General features: G+C 39.6%; 1 protein-coding gene across 4 annotated transcripts in view; it reads left to right on the top strand.

The window, feature by feature from the left end:
* Positions 1-21,363, top strand: part of fam13b (family with sequence similarity 13 member B) — a 123,561-nt gene that overhangs the window by 81,569 nt on the left and 20,629 nt on the right. For all 4 annotated transcript variants that reach the window (XM_050041954.1, XM_050041951.1, XM_050041952.1 and 1 more), the window contains exons 8-10: positions 14,696-14,740; positions 19,260-19,355; positions 21,190-21,337. In XM_050041954.1, coding sequence (XP_049897911.1) covers positions 14,696-14,740; positions 19,260-19,355; positions 21,190-21,337 — 289 coding nt within the window. The remainder of the gene's footprint in view (positions 1-14,695; positions 14,741-19,259; positions 19,356-21,189; positions 21,338-21,363) is intronic.

Here is a 21,363-nt window from a genome sequence, read left to right as displayed (position 1 = left end):
TATTTAATTTACAAAGATATAAAATGGATAAAAGCAGCAAATCTTCATGTTCATAAATGACTCAAACAATAAATTGGTTATTGAAGTTGCTGGCAATAAATTATCTGTCAAACTCATTAATTAACCAATCATTTCAGCTATATAAGTAACAGTTATTGCTTATTAAATCTGACATTGGTTATCTCCTCTTCAAATAAACTGTACAGTATATCAGGACACTTTGTTGTGTATCACTGCTTACTAAGAAACCAGGAATTTTTATAATTATATAAATTGAATGGGTGTTTTCTTACTTGTGCAACCTTCTGCTTTGCTATTGAAAGCCATGAAAATATCAGTGCACTGTGTGAATGTTTTAACCTGAACTACCTCTCCAGTTTCAAAGACAAAACAATCAGCTGCACGTTGTATCTGGCTCCCACTGAGGCTCCTGATCAGACAAAAGCTTCAAAGAATAAGAAACACTGTATTTATAGATTACACAAGTTTCATTTTGTAAGTGTTCATTTTTCTTTGAATGTTTCGCTCAAACAAAAGCCTCATTGTCTTGAATTGAAGTGCCACTAATCTTACTGCGAGTAAGAGCCATTGTGCGGCTGTTTTCCTTTGTTTAATATTGATTTAATGTAATATTGACTGTTGCTCGGCAGTTTATTTCATTTCTGTTGAGGTATTTTTTTTAACATGATGTGTGACTCCTGACTTCAGGTTTTGGCATTTGGTCCTGTTGGTCAGTGGGCACCGAGCCACTAAGGCTCTCGGGCAAAGACGCTTTAATTGCACTCAACAAATCTCGTCTAGTCTCCCACAGTGAGATGGCAAATGTCTCTGAAAGCCATGACTTGCATCTTAAAATGGCTTTCTGTTATAATTTCTTCTGATGAAATCTGAATCAGGGTTTTTTGCCAAGTAGGATTTTGAGTATTGGTTTAAACATATTAGGGGGAAATAAATGTAACAATAAAAGCAAAAAGCAAGAAAATATATGTAAAAGAAAAGAAAATTACAATAAAATATATTCAAAAATACTTTAAAATATGTACAATATATCTGAATATAAATAAAAGAGCTGTGTAGATCATAGGAGGAGTAGTTATGTGGGAGATAATAGTCCAAGAAATGTCTGTTAATGTAACACAATGAGACAGATGAAGATGTAATGAAGCGTCAAACTTACTTACATCAGCAGACTTTTCTAAGCAATATGTTGCTGCAGTCTTAAAATGCTTTGAGCAACTCATTTGAAGCAGCTGGTGACAGAAATGAACAAAAAGTTAATTTGGCTTGGACTGGAACAATTTCTCAAAGTACTGCATCCAATAGTTATGTTCATTGATAGTTAATTTGCTGATTATTTTCATAATTAATTGTTTAGTCGATAAAATGTCAAAATATTGTTAAAAATACTCATTAAATATCTTCGAGGCCAAAGTGACGTCTTCTTCTTTTGTACAACTGACAGTGTAAAACTCAGAGACTCTTCATTTATTAGCATAAAAGACAAAGAAAAGCAGCTAATTCTCACATTTCAGAGGCTAAAACCAGCCAGTGTTTGTGGCCTTTGCTTGAAAAATGGCTAAATAATTAATCCATTATCAAAATAGTTGGCAGTTAATATTCTTTCAATCAACTAATTGATGAATAGACTAATTGTTGCAGCTGTGTTCTCAAGTATTTTTAGGTTACCCTGTTGAAAGTATGGCTGGCTGATATGTCCTGAAAATGGTATCATGATATTTTTAGGCTGTATCTCAATACACGATATATATCTCGATATTTTTAAGTCTACTTAAAAGCACTTCCTTAATGCTATGACTGTGAGACAAACTCATTCATAACTATATTTCTGACCATTTACCCTCTCTGATGCAAAAAAAAGTTGTACAGATGAGGATGACGACTAAGTGGGTTAAGGCAAGCATTAAAACAAATAAAAAGTCTGGTAAGTTGATAAATTTACATCACTTAACTGTAATGCACCATTTATGCCATATCATGATACAGCAATATCCAAAATCTAAGATGATACATAGTCTTGTATCTTAGTAACAATATAATATCTTCATATTGCCCAACCCTAGTTGAAAGTCTTTGTCCTATTGCTCCTCTTTGTGATGTTACTTTAAAGTTAAAGTGAGACATTTTTGCAAGGCTTCCCTCTCTGGTGCTTGCTCTGGTGTAACCTCGTTTAATCTCCGGCACATTTCTTACTCTGATTTGAGCAAAGTTGATCTGAAGTCTCGTCCTGTTGCAAACACACTGACTGACACGCAGAGACATTTCGAGGACAAAAGGAACTAACCCAGTTTCCTTGAGAGTGACGTGTGCGTGCTTGAGTTCAGTCGTGTTTATCAGCGAGTTTACAGTCCACGATTGCCCTGGGTTATCACACATACAGTTTAGACACAGATATGACTGAAATGCAGATTTGAGACACATGAATTATTTGGATACCTGCCTCCCCCTGCCTTGTCTGTCCCTGTTTTCCCCCCTCCGCTTTTGTTTGTGTTGTTTTCTCCCTCAGAGTCTCCTAATATTCAGCTCAGCTCTTTATGAATCACTGTCACTCGTCTCTCTCTCCTTTTGTAATCAGTAATTTGTTAAATGTGTTGATGCTTATATTTGTCTGAGACGCTGCCGTTATATAAGGCTCAGAGGGGGTTAGACACAGGTGTGTGTTTCTGATATCATGTGCATTGTGTGTGTGTGTGTGCGTGCACCATTACACAGCCCACTGGTCCGGCTGTAATAACTGCTGAGTTTATAGTCACCACTGACTGGACCAAAAAGATCAAACCTCCCTCCCCTCTCTGCATCGCGATTGGCTCACAGAAGTCCTTCCCTTTTTACGATTGGCTCCAAACTTCAGCCCCTCCCATCCCATTGGTCCTCCCGAGGGTTGTTGCCTGGTTACATCAGAAGCTCATATATTTGAGCAGAGCTCTGGATGTTTACTGCAGCACTTCCACAGACAGAGTGCAGACTGAGACAACCTCACACACACTCATTCCAGAACACACACACACACACCAGTTAAGAGGACGCCACAGAATGCACCCAGGCGATACCCTGACTCTGCTGCTCGACCTGCTGGTGCTGACGCTGACACCTCAAAGTGCTCAACTGGGATAACCGACCCGCTGGATGCAAGGCCGACCTACACACCGACCCGATACTGACAGAGGAGAAATCTGAAGGAGAGACTGAGAGTTCAGACAGAACAGCAGGATCCTGCTCCTGCAGGAGATGTGTCAAGCGGTTAACAGGCAAAAGGAAGAAAGGGACAGAAATCGTGCTGAGTTTGGTTAAAAGTCAAGCCGACTTCTCCGCAGGGTTTGAAAAATAAAAAACAGACTGGACTTTAATAACCTACAGAGCGTGTTAGCTCGCTGACCGAAACGAGCAGAAGAAGAAGAAGAGACATAACAGAGAAACTGACAAACCAGACATACGACACAGCCTTCACCCTGACACACCTTCAGGCTGATATAAAAACACCCAAACAAAATAAAAGGGACAAATCACAGTGAGAGAAACAGCTGGAAACATGAGAATGGCCTGTGACATTCTGCTGCAGAGGTAAACATCTGGGTTATGTAACTCCTCTAGTCTGACTGGATTAAATGGATGGATGGATGACGAGAGCAAATATGTCGTATATATTAGGATAGATAGATGAATGAATGAGCACTGGAGGGTGAAATGACATTGGCTGAATGGAGCGGATTATTAACAGCTCAATTATTAGAGGAAACCTAGAAGAATGAATCAACTTCGAATGCATTAGTCGACTCCTCCATGTTAAGTGATGTAATACCTTTTTACTATGAATGGAAGAATGGAGGGAAATGAGACTGTGTTTCCCTCGCTCATTGTTTTGTTACCAGGCAGACGATGAAAGAGAATAGAAAGAGTCAAGAGGAAGTTTGTGTCTTTTCTTGAGCGGGAATAGAAACAGAGCAGAAGATGAAGAGAAAGGGGTCATGGCATTACTTAACAGCTGCTATTGTGTTATGTAATCTAAGTATAAGGAAAGCAGGGGGTGTGTGGCTGAGAGTGTGTCAGCATCTTTGCAATATGGACGGACAGAAAATGGCAGTTGTCCCCTTTCATAGGCAGTTGTTCAATCACGAATATCGTCTTCATACGTGTGACGCATGTAAGCAGGTGCACTCATGATTGGGGGAAGTCGCAGTTGTTCGCAGTTTGTGCATGTTTTTAATATTCTCGGGTAGTGATGGAACAAGATGCAATTTTATTGTGTATTGCAATAAAAGGCATAATAAGTTGATCCTGGTGAATTTCAATTATGGGGATAATCATGAATATTGTGTCCAGCAGCACCCGAAGAGACATGAGGCAACCAACGATAAAAGGGCTACGTATACAACAGCCTCTAAAAACGCAAGAAGTCTTTATCAAATATTACCATATTTCATGTAGACAGATATGTCATTTTAAAAAGCTGAAAAACCTGGTACTTCAAGATTGTTATTCCCTGAAAAGTATATATTTTTCTCTTCCCAATATATTTTTCTCTTCCCAAAATGTTAGGTTAAAGGGATAGTGCACCCAACATGAAAATTCAGCCATTATCTACTCACCCATATGCCGAGGGAGGCTCAGGTGAAGTTTTAGAGATCCAAGGGGGGAGGGGGTAGCAACACAACTCCACCTAATGGAGGCTTACGGCGCCCCAGATTAAAACGTCCAAAAACACATCATTGAAACCACAAAATATCTCCATACTGCTCGTCCGTAGTGATCCAAGTGTCCTGAAGCCCCGACATAAAAAGTTTTTTGGAGAAACATCATTTGCCCATGTCTCACGGTCTCGCGCAATCACGCACACGTGAGTGCGGTGTACAGAGAAGCAGTTAGAGCTGCAGGCTACAATGAGGCTAAAAACAGAGTTCAAATGACGTTTTTTCCAAACAACTTTTTATGTCAGGGCTTCAGGACACTTGGATCACTACGGACGAGCAGTATGGAGATATTTTGTGGTTTCAATTATGTGTTTTTGGACGTTTTAATCTGGGGCGCCATAAGCCTCCATTAGGTGGAGTTGTGTTGCTACCCCCTCTCCCCTTGGATCTCCGCAAGGGATGTGAGGACTCTAAAACTTCACCTGAGCCTCCCTCGGCATATGGGTGAGTACATAATGGCTGCATTTTCATTTTTGGGTGCACTATCCCTTTGAATGAGTCCAGTATATTTAAGTGCCTTTTAAGGATTTTATTTTTATGATTATCGAGATAAAATCACAAGTTATAATTATTTTGGCCAGGAGAATTGTGACATGAAATTTTCATATCGTCCATTCCTATTCTTGAGTACCAGAGTACTTAAAGAAGCTCTTCAATCAATTTGAAAATTGTTTTAAAAATATTTAAAAACTATTTGTGTATTACCTTGCTGCAGTGAGAAGTGGTGAAGGAAAAAGGGGTATAATTTACATTTTTGTGTCTGATATTTTTTTTAAATAACAGGTACTGATATTAAATTAGTTTACTTTATTTACACATTCATGTGTAGAAAATACAGGAAAAACAAATTAAGTTAAAACATTGTGCAGGAGAGGTTAGACGCCAAAAATGGCTCATGAAGATACCTCTCCTATAAATGACAAACCATCATAGATGAAAAGAAAAACATCCAAAAAAAAATGTTGGCAACTAATTGATGCCAGTAATTGTAATAAATAATCATTAAAGTCATTTATCAAGGAAAAATGGCCAGTTTTAAAATTGGAAGGATTTATTTAGGGCTGCAACTAACGACTGTTTTCATTAGTGATTACGCTGCCAGTTATTTCCTTAATTAATCGAGAGAGTCCAACGTGACGCCTTCATGTCTTATTCTGTCTGACAGTTCAGAACCTCAAAATATTGAATTTACTTTGATGTAAAACTGAGAAAAGAGGAGGTTATCACATTGGAGAAGCTTGAACCAGAGAATATTTTGTGTTTTTGAGTGAAAAATCACTGAAATAATTGATTGATACTACTGGGTGCAGAGGAATGTGTTGCTGATTTACTGTTTCTGTGTTTTATCTCCCTGTTTTTGTAATTCACATACTTTTGAATACCTTTGGGATTTGACTGTTGGTTGAATGTGAGCGTTTTTGTTTTGGAGATTGTAACATTTTTCTTGATTTTCATTTCATTCATAAGACAGAATTTTATTTGCTGCCAGAAACCATACTAACTTTTGACACACTTAAACATGCACACAAATCGTTGATTAATATAGACTCTACAGTTAAATGCCTCCTCAGGCAACGCCAAAACATTTTAAGTGCAAGCTATCAGCTATCAATGTTGCCTCAGCTCCTCATGACTCTGCAAGAGGAATGATTAATTGAAGCATGGTTGAGGAAACAGAGAGAAGGGGCTGTGGAGGATTTGTTGAGTCAACTAAATATGATGATTCTTCTCAGATGGCCGAATGTCTGCAGGATAATTAGGGGGGAAACGAATGATGGAGAGCAGCGCTGGTCATTTATAATCCCAAGTACAACGCTGCTAATGGAAACAAACAAATGAGCAGGAAACCAAACACAGATCTTAAATCTGTGACCTGGTCAGTGTTTGAGTTGTTTGAATGCAAACATTTGTAGTGAGGCTCGGTGAGAGTTTCTTGGCTCTGACATGAGGCTCTATAAATGTTTACTGATTCAGAGGCAGTGAGATGAAGAGCTGTTTATGAGATGTAAGACGATGCTTCTGTGTGTGTGAACAGAAAGTTTAAAGAGACAAATTGTGTGTCTTTGAAGTAGGCTACCAGCCAAAGTGGAATACGTCATTTTTTGCATGCTGGTGTGTGTGTGTGTGTGTGTGTGTGTGTGTGTGTGTGTGTGTGTGTGTGTGTGTGTGTGTGTGTGNCCAGAGCAGAGTCAGGTTTGCTGACAACAGCACCTCTTTGGAATCACAACTAACCTCAAACTCACCTTACACACACACACACACACACACACACACACACACTCTGCTTCCTTTATATCGAGCCACCAGAACAATGGTTGTAAATAATCTCAGGACGCCCTTCGTCAGCCCTTTTCCTTGTTACCGTCTGCGCTGACAACACAAACTTCCTCTGTTGTCATTTTATTTTGTTAATTGAATGCCGCAGACAGACCACCGTCATTCTGGGATGTTTTTGCTGTTTAGTCACTCAGTCAGCTGAGACGAGGCCACAGATACCACAGCACAGCACAGCGTTTCAGCTCTGCAGTAAATAAGTGTGAAACTGACACTCTTGCCCTACATATATATGATCCATAGTATAGGGTACATACATTTAGGTCAGTTGCGTAACAACAACAAAAATGAACTTGGCCAAATGCAGACAGGCAGCAGAGACTGTGAGAGCTGGACTGAAGCGTGCTTTGTTAGAATACTGAGTCATAGTAAAAAGAAGAACTTCACCTTGGCGCTGAGTGTAAAAATAAGCAGGAAAGAGTTTCTACATTTTGCTGCAGTACATCAACAGCAGGACCAAGGCTAACCACGCTTCTCTGTGATTTTATCTGCAAATGTATGAAGGTCACAAACCTTCTGGAGATATAAAACGAAAGATTACAATATGATATGAGGCCTAGTATTGCTCCACTGCAGAACGAAACATGATATTCCTGAGATTAGATTAGATTGGTGCAGAACAAAAACCATTATAGCAGCCGTTTTAATACAACCAAGTTGCACTTAGTCAACAAGGTGTCTCATGGTGCCTGCCCTGTTTGGTTCGGTTCAGTCAGACTCAGGTTCGTTTGCCCCCTAAGGTCGGTTCGTTTGAGCAGGTGTGAACACAACAATCACACTCAGGTGCGCACCAAAACAACCGGACCAGGACCTTCTTGAAGAGGTGGTCTCAGTCTGGTTACAAACGAACTCTGGTGCGGTTCGTTTGTGGTGAGAACGTGTTCAGACCTGGATCTGAACCAACTGCAGTCACATGACACATTGTTTGGGTTAAACATGAGCATGTTACAGTCCTGGAGGATTATTAATGTGCACCTCCTCCTGTACTGCCTTAATATGCACATTCAGCACATCCAATGCATCAAAACATTGTTTTCTAGTTGGAGCCGCGCCTCGTTTTCAAACTGTATGGTTTGACTAAAATGAACAATGACAGCAATATAGTCCACGATGACCAGCGCTAAAATCAACCTGCATAGTTGTCCCTCCATTGTGACATTAGAAAGTGTCACATTTATCTTGCAAGTGTACTCTTCTTCAACGTTTGGTTTACTTCCACATGGAAATTCTGACCAATCAAGAGCAGCTTTCTCACACAAGGCATTTGATCTGGTCCACTTGTAAATGCTGCCGTGAGAACATGAACCAACTCTAGGCAGTTATGCAACTTTTGAACAAAATTAGTCCCTGATTTAGACCAAAGCAAGACAACTGTAGGTCTGAAAGCACCCTCAGTTTTGACTTGTGTTCCGATTCCTTTTGTAAAAACCCAAAGTACTAGCATGAGGCAGGGAAAATTTTGAATAAGATTTATTTGAGATTACAAAAATGGCAGGCAAAGTCCTTCCAGAATCTTATCTTGACTGGTCCACTACTGACTTGATGTCCTATTCCTATATATTCTTACAATATTAAACGTAATTACACTGCATGTCACGTTAAAAAACTTAATATGATCCCAGACTACGCAGACTAATAGGATAATAAAAACCATGACATCACAGAAGACTAATTATTTATGTTAACATGATATCAAAATGTCTGGATCCTAATGGATAAATGTTAAAAACACAGGTTAGACAGACTGACAGATGATGGTGATGCACACCTGCCTACTGAAGCAGCAGATTTTTCCCGCTGGGATCGTGCAGAGGGATCTGATTAGCAGATGCAGATTAGCCTGATGAGATCTGATTGAATCTGGCAGTGAATTCGTTTTACTCCACAGCTCACCTCATACACCCTCAAGGATGTAGCTGCTAAAGCAAATCAGAAAAGTAAACTGATAATGAGTGATGTGTTTTAATCTAATTTTAAATTAAACCATTGATAATGTGCAGCTCTCAGATATGAGCAGATGAAAACAGCATCAGTCAGCACCACTAAATCAAATCTGAAAACAGGTAGAGCTATTTTTTTCCTTCTGTGACGTTATCAAAGACAAAGTCACTACTTAGGTCACTTTAAACGGTTTTACAGTATCACTGCCAACGACCAGTGAGCTAAAGGTGTGACTCCTTAAGATGTTATCAAGGTCTTATCTCCGTCTTTGGCTACTACTGCGGTCGTGTCTGTGGGGCAGGAGCTGATATAATCCGACCTACATGTACTTGGAGCACTTTTGAAAGCCAAGCTGTAATTTCCCAACCAGAGCTTTATTGTGGCGCCCGCTCACGTGTGGCAGGTTTTGGCCAACATCAACTGTTAAGGTCAGTCTTAACCTTCATGAGAAACCTTGTTGTTGATAGGTTTCTTTAAAATATGTTTACTCTTAGCTGCAACACACTAACATGACCAGTTTTATTACATTTTTGTGCATTTACCCTTTAATCTAAATGTCAGTTATCTTAAATAAACAGCAAACAATCAAACAAAACTCTATGGAACCCTATTTAAGAGTCAGTTAATATCAGTGCTCTCTGATTTAAAGTGTTGAGTCTGTTGCACCTGTGATCACACCCAAAAAGTGATGTCACAGTGACCTGACACAACCTGCAGTTCACTCTTACATCACTGCAGCAGGGTGAGAGGTTGAACCACCGGAGGTCAGCAAAAACAAGATTTTATGGGGTGTAATGTTACTTTTTAAAGTGCAACAGCAACATTGCTGTTGTCTGAAGAAGTGTATTCAGTTTCTTGTGTATACATTTCTGTCAGTGCAGTAACCAGTGGATTATTTTTCACTTGAATTTTACATTATTGTCTTTTTTGGCCATGTATTTTTACAAAACAGGGTGTATATTGGACAAAAGTCCACATAGAGACTGATGTGTTGTCTTCAGCAATCTGTCATGTAGCTGAACCAAAATATGATTTGCAAGTTATACTGTCTCTTTATGTGTCAGTATGACAGATAGCGCTGGACCGAATAGTTCAAAGCTTCATTTATAACTTTGACATTTGAATTCCAAATCAGCATTTGAATGCTGCACAGCTTCTGTTTTTAATTTGCATGTTTATTTATTCTGTAATACCCAGTATTTCTGCACAGTTGCAGATAACGATTAGGCTACACTGATATTATTTAGTATTCTACTCTTTGTAGAATTAGATTCCAGTGGTGGCTACGTGGGATTATTTCTATCTCATGTGATCCAAACATTTCCATTAACTTCAGAGCATTGTAAAGTCAAAATATATTGAAAAAAATATATAATAATTTTCAAATTTCACAACATGTTTTTATCTTACAAAATAAATTACATTCATTTATTAAATAATGTTGATCTAAAGTCCAGGTAAAGCAAAAGTAAATATGTGTAGTTTGTCAAAGTACAGAAAAATGTGTTATAAAGCACTGAGCCAAATGTGATTGATTAAAAAGTCGCTAAGTGTATAACATTACATTTTAAAAATGGAAAAATAGCCAGTATTATCTGTTTTGAGACGCTGAGGGTGTGTCCGCTGAATGTGCTGAGGCCACGCCCACTTGCAGGGAAGCTGCTGCCTCTTTTAATTGCAGCACTACAGTGGATGATTCATCCAGTGGCTTTATTGGACCTGTGCAGCCATACGTGTTTAAGCCACCAGAGCCACAATCAAAGTCTAAACCTGAATATTTGCCCAGTTCTTCTCAGCCTGCAACAGAATGGTCTTGCTCCATTTGTATCGAGCAGACTTTTAGCCCCACCTAAAAAACGCAAACACAGAAATGAAAACCGTTTGATTCCACGATTCAGTACAATATAGTTCCCAGTCTTTTCACATTTTCAACAAGTGTTTTCTAACATTTATAATCTGTTTAGATGTAAATCTCAGATTTTACTTCACCCTGACTTTGATAAATAAACTAAATTAAAAAAGGCTCATTTAATCTGATTAATCATTTTATTCAAATTGAAGATTTTGTTTGAGGAATTAAAACTAAAAAGTAGGGTTATAGCGTCATGAAATACGCCAACTGATATTCAGAACTCAAAAACCTTTGGAGCTCTGAATGTAAAAATGACATACGGCCCTGATGACAGCCGTGCTGCTTTATTATAAAAAGAAACTTTCCACCTTGAGACACAATCAAAACCTCTTCATAACCACTCTCTGCTCCATCAGGGACCTATAATACTCAATCGTCTCTGCCCTTCACGGTGTCCTCGACAGAGAAGAAATGCCCCAAAGGGCCCTATAAAGGGTGTCATGTTTGGTCCTGCAGGACTCAGCTGATGCTGATAGAAACGTTATCTCTGCTGCAGCTTATGGAGCTGGAGGAGCGCAGGAACACCCCAAAGGCTGCAGCAGTGATTTCAGTTCAAGCCTTTGGGGCCAGAATGGTGTAAGATCAGATATTATCTTTGCTACTTAGGGCACATGGAGATTACGTAATGTCCTTGAGGACCTTATCAAGGATCTATTGTTAGTGATGCAGCCACCCAGCGCGGGCCCTTTAGGGAACAGCTCAGCAGGAGAGCCTGAGCTGTCAGATGTTATCAGTGTGTCGAACCAACAGTCACTGCTGTGGGAAGCCTGCAGGGCGCATTCTGTGTAAAGGGCAGCTCTCTGTGTTGACTAACTGGAGTTTGAAATGACAAAGAATCTGATGTGAACTCTATCCAGATAATTAGGGACTCTAAAATATTTCTTGGATTTTACAGAGAGATGGCTGAAATGCATGTTGGCCTTACACAGAGTCAGAAGCTTTTCACATTTCATTACTTCACTCACACCCACAGGGTTCTTTTTTCTGGCTGTTTTGGCAGGCTCACTGTTTGATCTCCACAACACTTCTCTTTGTGTCTGTCTCTTCATCACACACACACACACACACACACACACATGATCAAGGTTACAGTGTTGGAAAAGGGAATGTGAGATGCTTGTTACATTCAAAGCCAGTGAGAATCGAGGGAGGAGGAAATGACACTGTAGAGAAAGAAGAACTTGAGATAAACAAAAGCAAAGTGTAAAGATGGTAAAAATATTTTTGTTTATAGCATGATGGGGAGGAATTAGAGGGAGGTAGGAAAAGATAAAAGTCAGGAGGAAGAGGAAAAATGAGAGTTGGATGTCAAGAATAGCAACAAAAAGCAAGTGAAGAGGGAGAAGAAAAGATGGAGATAGAATAAAGATGGAGGCATTATCGTTTCCTAACTGCCATAAATAATTCAGCCTGTATCCATCTACCTGAGGACTTGTGTGTGTGTGTGTGTGTGTGTGTGTGTGTGTGTGTGTGTGTGTGTGTGTGTGTGTGTGTGTGTGTGTGTTAAAAACATACATCCACACAAAAAGGTTGCATAATGTCAGCTGCTGTTTTTTCTAATGAGATGACTTTGACCGCCTGAGTCTCTCTCTCACACACACACACACACACACACACACATATGAGATGCACCCATGCACTTGGGCATAATGTGAACGACCTTGTATTGTGTGTGTAGGAGTGTTATATAAATCTGGACTCCTGGCGTGCCTCAGTGTGTGTGTGTGTCTGATAGTGTGTGTGTGTGTTTGTGAGGCCAGCGGCAGGCTGCTGTATCAACGGACACTTCTCAGACGTCTCTCTGTTTCAACACACACACACACACACACACACACAGTCACATGTATTTCCTGAGTAACCTGTGTTTAAAAATAAATTATCTTAGTTTCACATTTATAAAGTGTCCCATAATGATCACTTAAAACATGCTGTCCAACAGAATTATTTGAGCAGTGCGTGGTTATTGTAGGAATGGTGGTTTTGGGCCGAGTAGCAGATCTTGTGTTGGCAGGCTGGGTCAGGTTTCAGAACTAATTGGTCATATGTGTGGGTGGCTAGGTGGGCACAGTATTGTTCGTTGCTTTGATTTTGGTTTTGATTTGGGAGCAGGTCTTGAAAATCAGACCCATGCAGGACTGATGGTGGAGGATAACGTAGCCCGGTTAAAAAATGTATGATGTCCCTAGAGTTATCTCCATACACTGCAGCAATCAAAAAAATGTCCTTTTACAATGAGGTTTACTAACGGACTTGTTAGCTTCTTTTATCGGTGGATGGTGATGCCAACTTTGTTCACTGTGTGGGCGCTGCTCCTTGCTAATGTTAATTAAAAGGTTTAGCATAACACTTGTACTATTGTGGTCCTTTCGTGTAGCCTAACGTATATATCAGCTGACGCTTTATCTGCTTTGGTAAAATATTTTCACACTGTTGATTGGAGTTAAGTATTGGGACACTAGGCTGCATGTCTGCTGCTTTAATGCTCCAAACTGCTCACGCATGACAACTGTGACCGGTCAGCAACAACAACTACCCACAGCTGCCCCAGCTGCAGATCTGCTGTAAATATATTGTCTCCGCTTTATTACTGCACCGTGAACTAGTAGTCCACAACAATGCTCAGCGTTGACTAGTTGTTTTCTGTGAAACCCCAAACACACACACACACGCAAACAGGCACACACCTTGTTCATGGAGGAACATTGAGGAACGAATATGGGTGCTTTATATTTTTACTGTTGGAAAGGTTCTGCAGCTGCCCTTAAGAGTACATACTGTTGCATGCAGTATGCACACAATCAGGACTTACTACTACTTATAACATTACGCCTTGAACTTTGACCCTCTTGCTTTTATATCAGTTACCTTGGAGATAAAATGAACATAGATCAACCCAGAGAGCTCTGCTGTTGTTACTTTGCAGTGTATGTAGTTTTACTTTAAAGTTTTAACAGCACAGATTGTAAAGTCTAACATTATATTTTTGACAGTTAGATTACATCTGCATTTCTTTGTCATTGTTATTTTTATAGTTATGTGTAATATTTATGATATGTATGTCTTACTCAATTAATATTCCTATTATAACTATTCGACTGGACATCAGTTACTTCAGTGCTCTGTCATCCATTATTGCGACTTCTGACAGCTGTCATCTGTTTGTGGCTCAGCCGATGTGACATATCGTCGGCTGAGCAGAGGATTGTGGGTCAGAACAGCCAGGAAAGCATGCTGGTTTACATACTGCAAATAGGACCGGATGTAGTAGAACATTCTGGTATTTTTGGCATACTGCAGAGGACATACTATGTACTGGGACATACTAAATCTCTTTCTATCATACTATATAGTATGGCATTGTGGGTCTTAGAACACACAGCAAGACTTGACAAACACACCCTTCTATCTGATCAGCAGGATTTAGCAGCGCTCTGTAGCCTAAATAACAATCTGCCCACCCAGAGTGGCGCCAGTGACTGAAACTGTGTGTGTGTTTGTGTGTGCATTTCTTGAGATTGTCATTTGGCACAGGGGATCTGAGGTTAGGAGACAGCTGTAGTTAGAACATGAAGTCATTTTGCTGTTTTTTACACATTTTAGTCTTTTTTTTTCTACCCTCAACTGTTGTAAATGTCGTTCTTCTTCCCTGTTTTGACTTTCGCTGCCCGACACCCTCCAAGGTCACTCCGTCAGTATGGGAAGGCAGTCGAGGAGTACGTGATGTTCTAACCATGTTGTCCTTTTCCCTCTCTCTCTCTCTTTCTCTCTCTCTGTCTGTCTGTCTCTCTCTCTCTCTCTACAGCTCCCACCTCTCCCCCATATCCATCCTGCCTGCTGACTCTGCTGAGTAAGTACACACACACACACACGCTCACCAGCACTCACAATAATGTAGGCACTTCTTTATGTACACTCACTATAGCAACCTGCAATTACATTTCAGCCACACTAAGTCTGAGAAGTCATTTTATGTTCAACTCAATGGGAAAAATCTTAAAGCAAACAAACTGTTTATATGATGTTATTAAGTGGATAATAGGACGGCTGTAAATGAAACATAAAAGACCAGGTTATCTGATGTTTGAAGAGGGAGTAAAAGGATAAGAGGCAGGTGAAACAACAGAGATAAAGAAATAAGAAGTGCAGTCAGTGCAGAGAAGAGTCGAGTTGGGAGAAAGGTAAGAGGTCAAGAGGAAGTGATAAGGAGGAAAGAGGAAAGCTGGCCTTGTGTTTTGATTATGAAGCTAAACTAATACATTTTGCATGGCTCAGTGCTTTTAGACCTCCAGGGACATGAACTCAGCAATCACATGACTGTCAGGCCTCGGCCCTGTCATACTTCTGCACAACATGGATACAGTATAAAGTCATTTTTTATGGTGCTATACGTTAATATGAATGTACTGTCCTGAAGGCTCGAGGGCACGAAGCTCTCAGGAATAACACATTCATTCAACTTTTATTTTAACTCTGAAAAACATTTAAGTAAAGACCTTATGTGCAATATAGCTGAGGGAAAAACAGAAGATCATCTGCACCAAGGACACAATCAGGAAACTTGTAAAATATGTAATAATAATAAAGATAAACTTTATTTGATATAGCTCCTTTCACAGAAATGAAATTCACAAAGTGCTTCACAAAATACAATAAAGCAATCAAACAGTAAAACATGCAATCAGTAAAAACAAAGGCAATATAATAAATCAAACAAAGTTAAGCATAGAGCAAATGCAGGCGACTGAGGCCTTCAACAGGAACATACCAGGGAACAAGCACCAGATGATTTAGGCTGAGTCTAAAGCCATTTTGAAAAGATGTGAGATGTAAAGTGATAAGTAAAATATATAGACCGTAACAACACATAAAGACGTTAAAATTCAAGCAAATAAATCACCTGAAACAATAAGTAAGACAGGGTGAAACTAAAATTTTGCATCTCCTTAAGCATAAAAATGAGGTAAGCTTTAGATTGTTCAGCATGATATTCCAAGTTGTGAGAAAAATTGGATTTTCAAGGATCAGTTGAAACAGCTGACACCTACTAATCTTATCTTTTGAGTGTGTGTGATAACCTTTAAAGACATCAATGTAAGGGGTAAAAAAACAATAAGGGCATTATAAATAAATAAAACCCAGTATCTGTCACGTCTTACAGAGAGATAGGGGCACCCAATCTGAGCATACAGCTCACAATGATTAGTATTATAGTTATCACCAGTTATAAATCTTAATGCAGAGTGATAAACTCAAAGATATAGACGTCAAGCTACGGGACATTGTTGCCATAAAAGGATTAATCTTTAGTATTTATAAACTTGTGAGACTCAGCACAGTTCAGAGTAACTCACCAACACAGCTTTGCCGGGAGAAAGACATACGGGCCACCGTATGAATCAGTCAAAGAAAATTTTGCACAGGGTACGTATTACCCTAGTAAAATGTATGAAAATGAATAAGATGATTTGACGAATGCTGGCATGGCTGCAGTCAACAAGGTGCCCTGATACCTTGTTTGTGGAAATGACCTGTAGTGAACTCCGGGTCAGTATAACTGATGCCCTCACAGAAATCTTACAGGTTGTCGTTCCTGAGCTTCCTACAGTTAGAGGTTGAGTTGCTGCTGCAGGTGAAGGTGAGCCTTTGGTCCAGAGAAACATGTGCACAGTTTGTGCGGGTGTATAGCTGATATATCCTCACACACACACACACACACACACATAAATATATATCTGACCTCAGCCCAACATCTTTATAAGTTTTACCTTAAATGGTCGTGAATTTGAAGCCCAAACACACTTATGTAGATATATTTTATACTCTAAACACACCCAGTATGATATCGCCTTGTTTTGGTTACAGAGCAGAAATGTTGAATATTATAAATGTAAATAACAGAAAAAGATTCGGGGGAACATAGATCAAACTGGATGTGACGATGGAGTACGATCCATCAGCAGCAGCAGGTGGTGTGGAGGAGTGTGAAGAGAGAGCTGGGAGTTATTTTTCCCCAGTTAATGTGTTTTTTCTACGATGTCTTTAACCTCTACTGCTGTCTGAGCTGAAGGAGAAAACAAAGCCTGCGAGAAGTAAACAAGGGAGGGGATGCTTTATGATCACACGAGGTCGAGCAAGTTAAATAAAAGCTGGGTAGAGCCTGTGGATCAACTGTCACATGTCAGTGTGGAAGAGGTCAGAGAGCGACTGTTGTTGTTGCCTTTTATAGGCTGTAATGTCCTCTACTCTCTGCTCCCTGGCTTTGAACATTATTATTAATCGTCAGCACTAAACCAGGATTTTGACTTAATATGGACTGAGAAGAAACATGTTCACTGATTATTAGAGTCCCGAAATGTTTGATTCATTAGCAGATGTCTCCTACTGTATATATACATCATGCCAGTAACAGTCTTGAAGATGAACCCATCAGTTTGTGTGTTAATTGATTAGTAAAGGTCTCTCTGTTCATTATAAGAGGCAGGTAGGATTATGTGAGGAGGCCTACATGTGGCTCCGGAGATGAAGGTTATAACCTGCGCATCATTACTGTGTTACTGCTGAACCTTATTCTGAAAACATCGACTTTAATTAAATGGAACAATGCGCTAAGCTTGTTGGAGTCAGTGTAACTGAGAGAAAGAGCACCTAAGTTAATCTCATGTAGAGAGAATTCAATAATTGAACACAGTGGGGAGCATTACACACCATCGAGCCCTGTTTGTACGACAGTGGGTTGTAGCTATATAACACACACACACATATATGTAGTAGAAGTGCAACGATTAATCAATTAGTTGTCAAGTCGCAGTCTAATTTGATAACCGATTAATCCATTTGAGTAATTTTTTAAGAAAGAAAAGGTCCAAATTATCCGATTCCAGCTCCTTTAGATATGAATGTTTCCTGGTTTCTTCACTCCAGATGTGACAGTAGACTGAATATCTTTGGTTTGTGGACAAAACAAGACTTTTGAGGACGTTATTTTGGGCTTTGGGAAACACTGAACTAAACATTTTCCACCATTTTCTGACATTTTGGTATACATATTATGGTATATTTTTAGTTTAGGATTCTTGTCTGTGAATGTGACAGTGTAGACCGTAGTTATAAAATTCAGAAAATCCAATTTTCATAACCTGCATTATAACAGAAGGCAGTTGTTAGTTGTCATCTTTGTATGATTTATTATAGGCGGATATAATTCTTTATTTTTTCAGCACTGGACTATCAAAATGGTTTCAGACATCATTTAGTTTTACATATATCAGATACACCTCAGGTTGAAGAAGACCTGCGGCGTTGGTGCTTTTATAAATCAAAACAAAGCAATAAAGTTCAACTGTTTAAATCTTCTCTGGTGTGACACATCCAGTGACGCACATGAAGGCACCCACACTGAGTCCAAAACAACAGCTGACTTTGGAGGCTTTTTTAATGTGGATTTACTTTGATATTTTTATTGGCTGTGGTGAAATTTAGCCCCATCACTGCTGATTACACATGGCCACAGGATCTTATCCAAATTAGTTCAGTAAACCCAGAGAAACCTTTGGCTTCAGTCCTGTGTAGACACAATCACTAGTAAACTGAGCTGTTACAGTTTACCCTCATTACATCTGAAGTTAACTAATTCCAGTGGAGGAAACACAGGCTGCATCGTTACTCAGTGTGTAACAGGGTTTTAATCACAGACTTCAGCTTATCAGTAACTAACTGCAGAACTTTATGAGTTGGACTGACCTCAAGAGAAACTTGTGAAGCTCAGTAGACGACGTATGAAACTAACACTTTGAAAAATTATGAGGGAAAATGCTTTTTTTTTTTAGCCAAATTTGAGAATGTAAATGTGAATACAAGAGCTGTACAGAATAGTTTGAAGCTTCAAATTCACAACGTAGACATTCAAATTCTAAATCAATACTGGAATGCTGTGGAAAAAATACAGATGCAATCATTTCCAAGTTCTTATCTGATGAAATATTCTGCTTCACTCCATATTTGTTGGTGTTTAACCTTTCAAAACAACATTTTCACTGCAGTTAAAAACCTGTTTGCTCCCTTTTGTTTTCCACACACAAAGGCAGGCACGCACCTTTATTAACAAGGTTTTAACGGCATCATAAATCACATTTATTCATTAAAGAAAGTTTACTTAATGAAAAAAACGAACTCTTTTAATTTGAGGAATGACTCAATTGAAATTAGGGATTCTTTATTGTTGTTTTGTTTTTTGTTTTTAATTTTAGGGAGATGACGTCAATAGAAGTCTCAAATACCAACAAAATTACATTTAGTAAAGTCCTAGTGAAAACACATCTTCAACTTTTGTTAAATTATGACCATGTGTGTTTTTTGTGTTTTCCCAGGATAATCCAGCGAACCATCAGGGCTGCAGTGGAGCAGCACTTCTTTGAGCTGAAAACATCCATCGATCAAGACCTCAGCAACTATGACAGCCAGGGGTGAGAGTCCACACACACACACACACACACACACACACACACACACACACTCACGCACACACACACATCAACATTCACACATATAAAGTCAGGNCAACTATGACAGCCAGGGGTGAGAGTCCACACACACACACACACACACACACACACACACACTCACGCACACACACACATCAACATTCACACATATAAAGTCAGGGTTCCCACGGCCCTGAAATTCCTGAAAAAGTTGTGAATTTAGAAAAGCTGTTTTATATTGTCTGGAAATGGTTTGAAATTAACAATGTTTTGGAAAAGATTTGAAAATAAGCTGTGTTTGATTGTTGTTTAAGATACTTCATCAAAATCCCCAAACATCTCTACATTTCTCAAAATACGTTCCTTGTATTTGTAATTTGAAATCTAGTGCTGCACTGCGTGGCTGCTGAAACATCCCTAGTTACACATGAGTGGCGTACGCAGCTAGTTGGCAGTGGGATAGTCTTCACGAGCGAGTAAAGTTAGGAAGCACTAGCAGTTTTCTTAGCCACAAATACCTGAAAAGTGAGTGTGTGTGTATAATGTATTGCTTTCACACGACAAATTTAAAACATGGCTCAAGAGAGAGACAGGCCCTGTCTGTGCTGGATGGCTCTGTACCAAAACATTTGACACTGGCAACATGGGGGAAGCGGCTCAGGTCAGCCAAGCTAAAGGGCAAAAGCATCAAGACAAGCAAGAGGCTGCTGAACACACCACCAGTATTTCACACCTGCTGCAGCCAGGCCAGATACCATTACCACTTCACGTCTCCTCTCCCTTTTTACACAGAGATTGTGCTATAGGGCCGCTACAAAGTCCCTTCTCTGTGTCGCCTTTGCATTTTTACAAAGAACCAAAGAACAAGGCTCCAGTATTATATTAGACTGTATGCCGGCAACTCGGAAGCAAAGGAGGCGTGACGTGTGGCACAACAGCGTCGGCCTCTAGTGTATCATATAACACACACGTCGGAGGCGCTTTATAAACAATAACAACGGCATTAACATGGTAACAACAATCATTTACCGTCCCGGTTAATATGGCGGCTGATCTGGTCTTCTGCTCAGACGATAAGGAGCTCCTGGACCTCATTTTTACCCAATTTGCGGACATCTTCGGCTGCTGATCATCTTCGAGTTAGTTGCTGACTGCTATCAGCTGTTGTTTAAATATCCTGCTGTATAATATCCTTTTATACAGAACAGCGAGGTGGAATAATGGTGTAAAATTCCCACCTTGCAGAGGCAGTTTAAAATATGAAATGTAAGCCGTATGATCGCTACATAGGCCTTACATTTCATATTTTAAACTACTAAGTAAAGTCATGAAAATGACATAAAATATAATGTAAAAGTTTTGAAAATTCATTAGTAAAACTGTGGGAGCGCTGTACAGTGCATACACAAACAAGAGAAGTTCTGTACAGCTTTGCCAAAAACAACCTGTTGTGTTCTGCTTTTTCCCATCACGCACCTGCTGGTAGAGACATGCGTTACACAGATTCCTCAGTGGTTGAAAGCGACATCTGAGGACTTTAAAGATCCATATTTGCCATAGTGAACATTATGTACAAAGGCACAAAGCCAGCCAGATGGTTCAGGTTACCAGTAAACACGGTGACAGCTGTGATGTTAATTATCAAACTCTACATGTTGAGGGGAGCAGCTGCTCAGTGGACAGTCACCTCTAAGATAAAACAACACGTCTGGACGTTTTACACCGCATAATAAAACAGGCAGCATCATGTTTGCACCATAAAGACACAACGTCAGTGTTGTAAGTTCTTATTTATTTTATTTTCATTTTTTCTTAGGGTGAGTCCCAGTGAGCCTTCAGACCAGGGTTGCCATGGAGATGAGGAGCAACAAACTGACCCTGAGGACAGTCCCTGCGACACTGAAGCAGAGACCCCACTCACGCCGACTGAGCAGCACATACAGCAAAGTCAGAAAGATACACAGGTCTGTTGGACACACAGAAACACACA

This window comes from Epinephelus moara, chromosome 4, assembly GCF_006386435.1.
Source record: "Epinephelus moara isolate mb chromosome 4, YSFRI_EMoa_1.0, whole genome shotgun sequence".
Lineage (NCBI taxonomy): Eukaryota > Metazoa > Chordata > Actinopteri > Perciformes > Serranidae > Epinephelus > Epinephelus moara.
The sequence above is the reverse complement of the archived record's forward strand: the minus strand, read 5'-3'. Positions and strand labels throughout refer to the sequence as shown.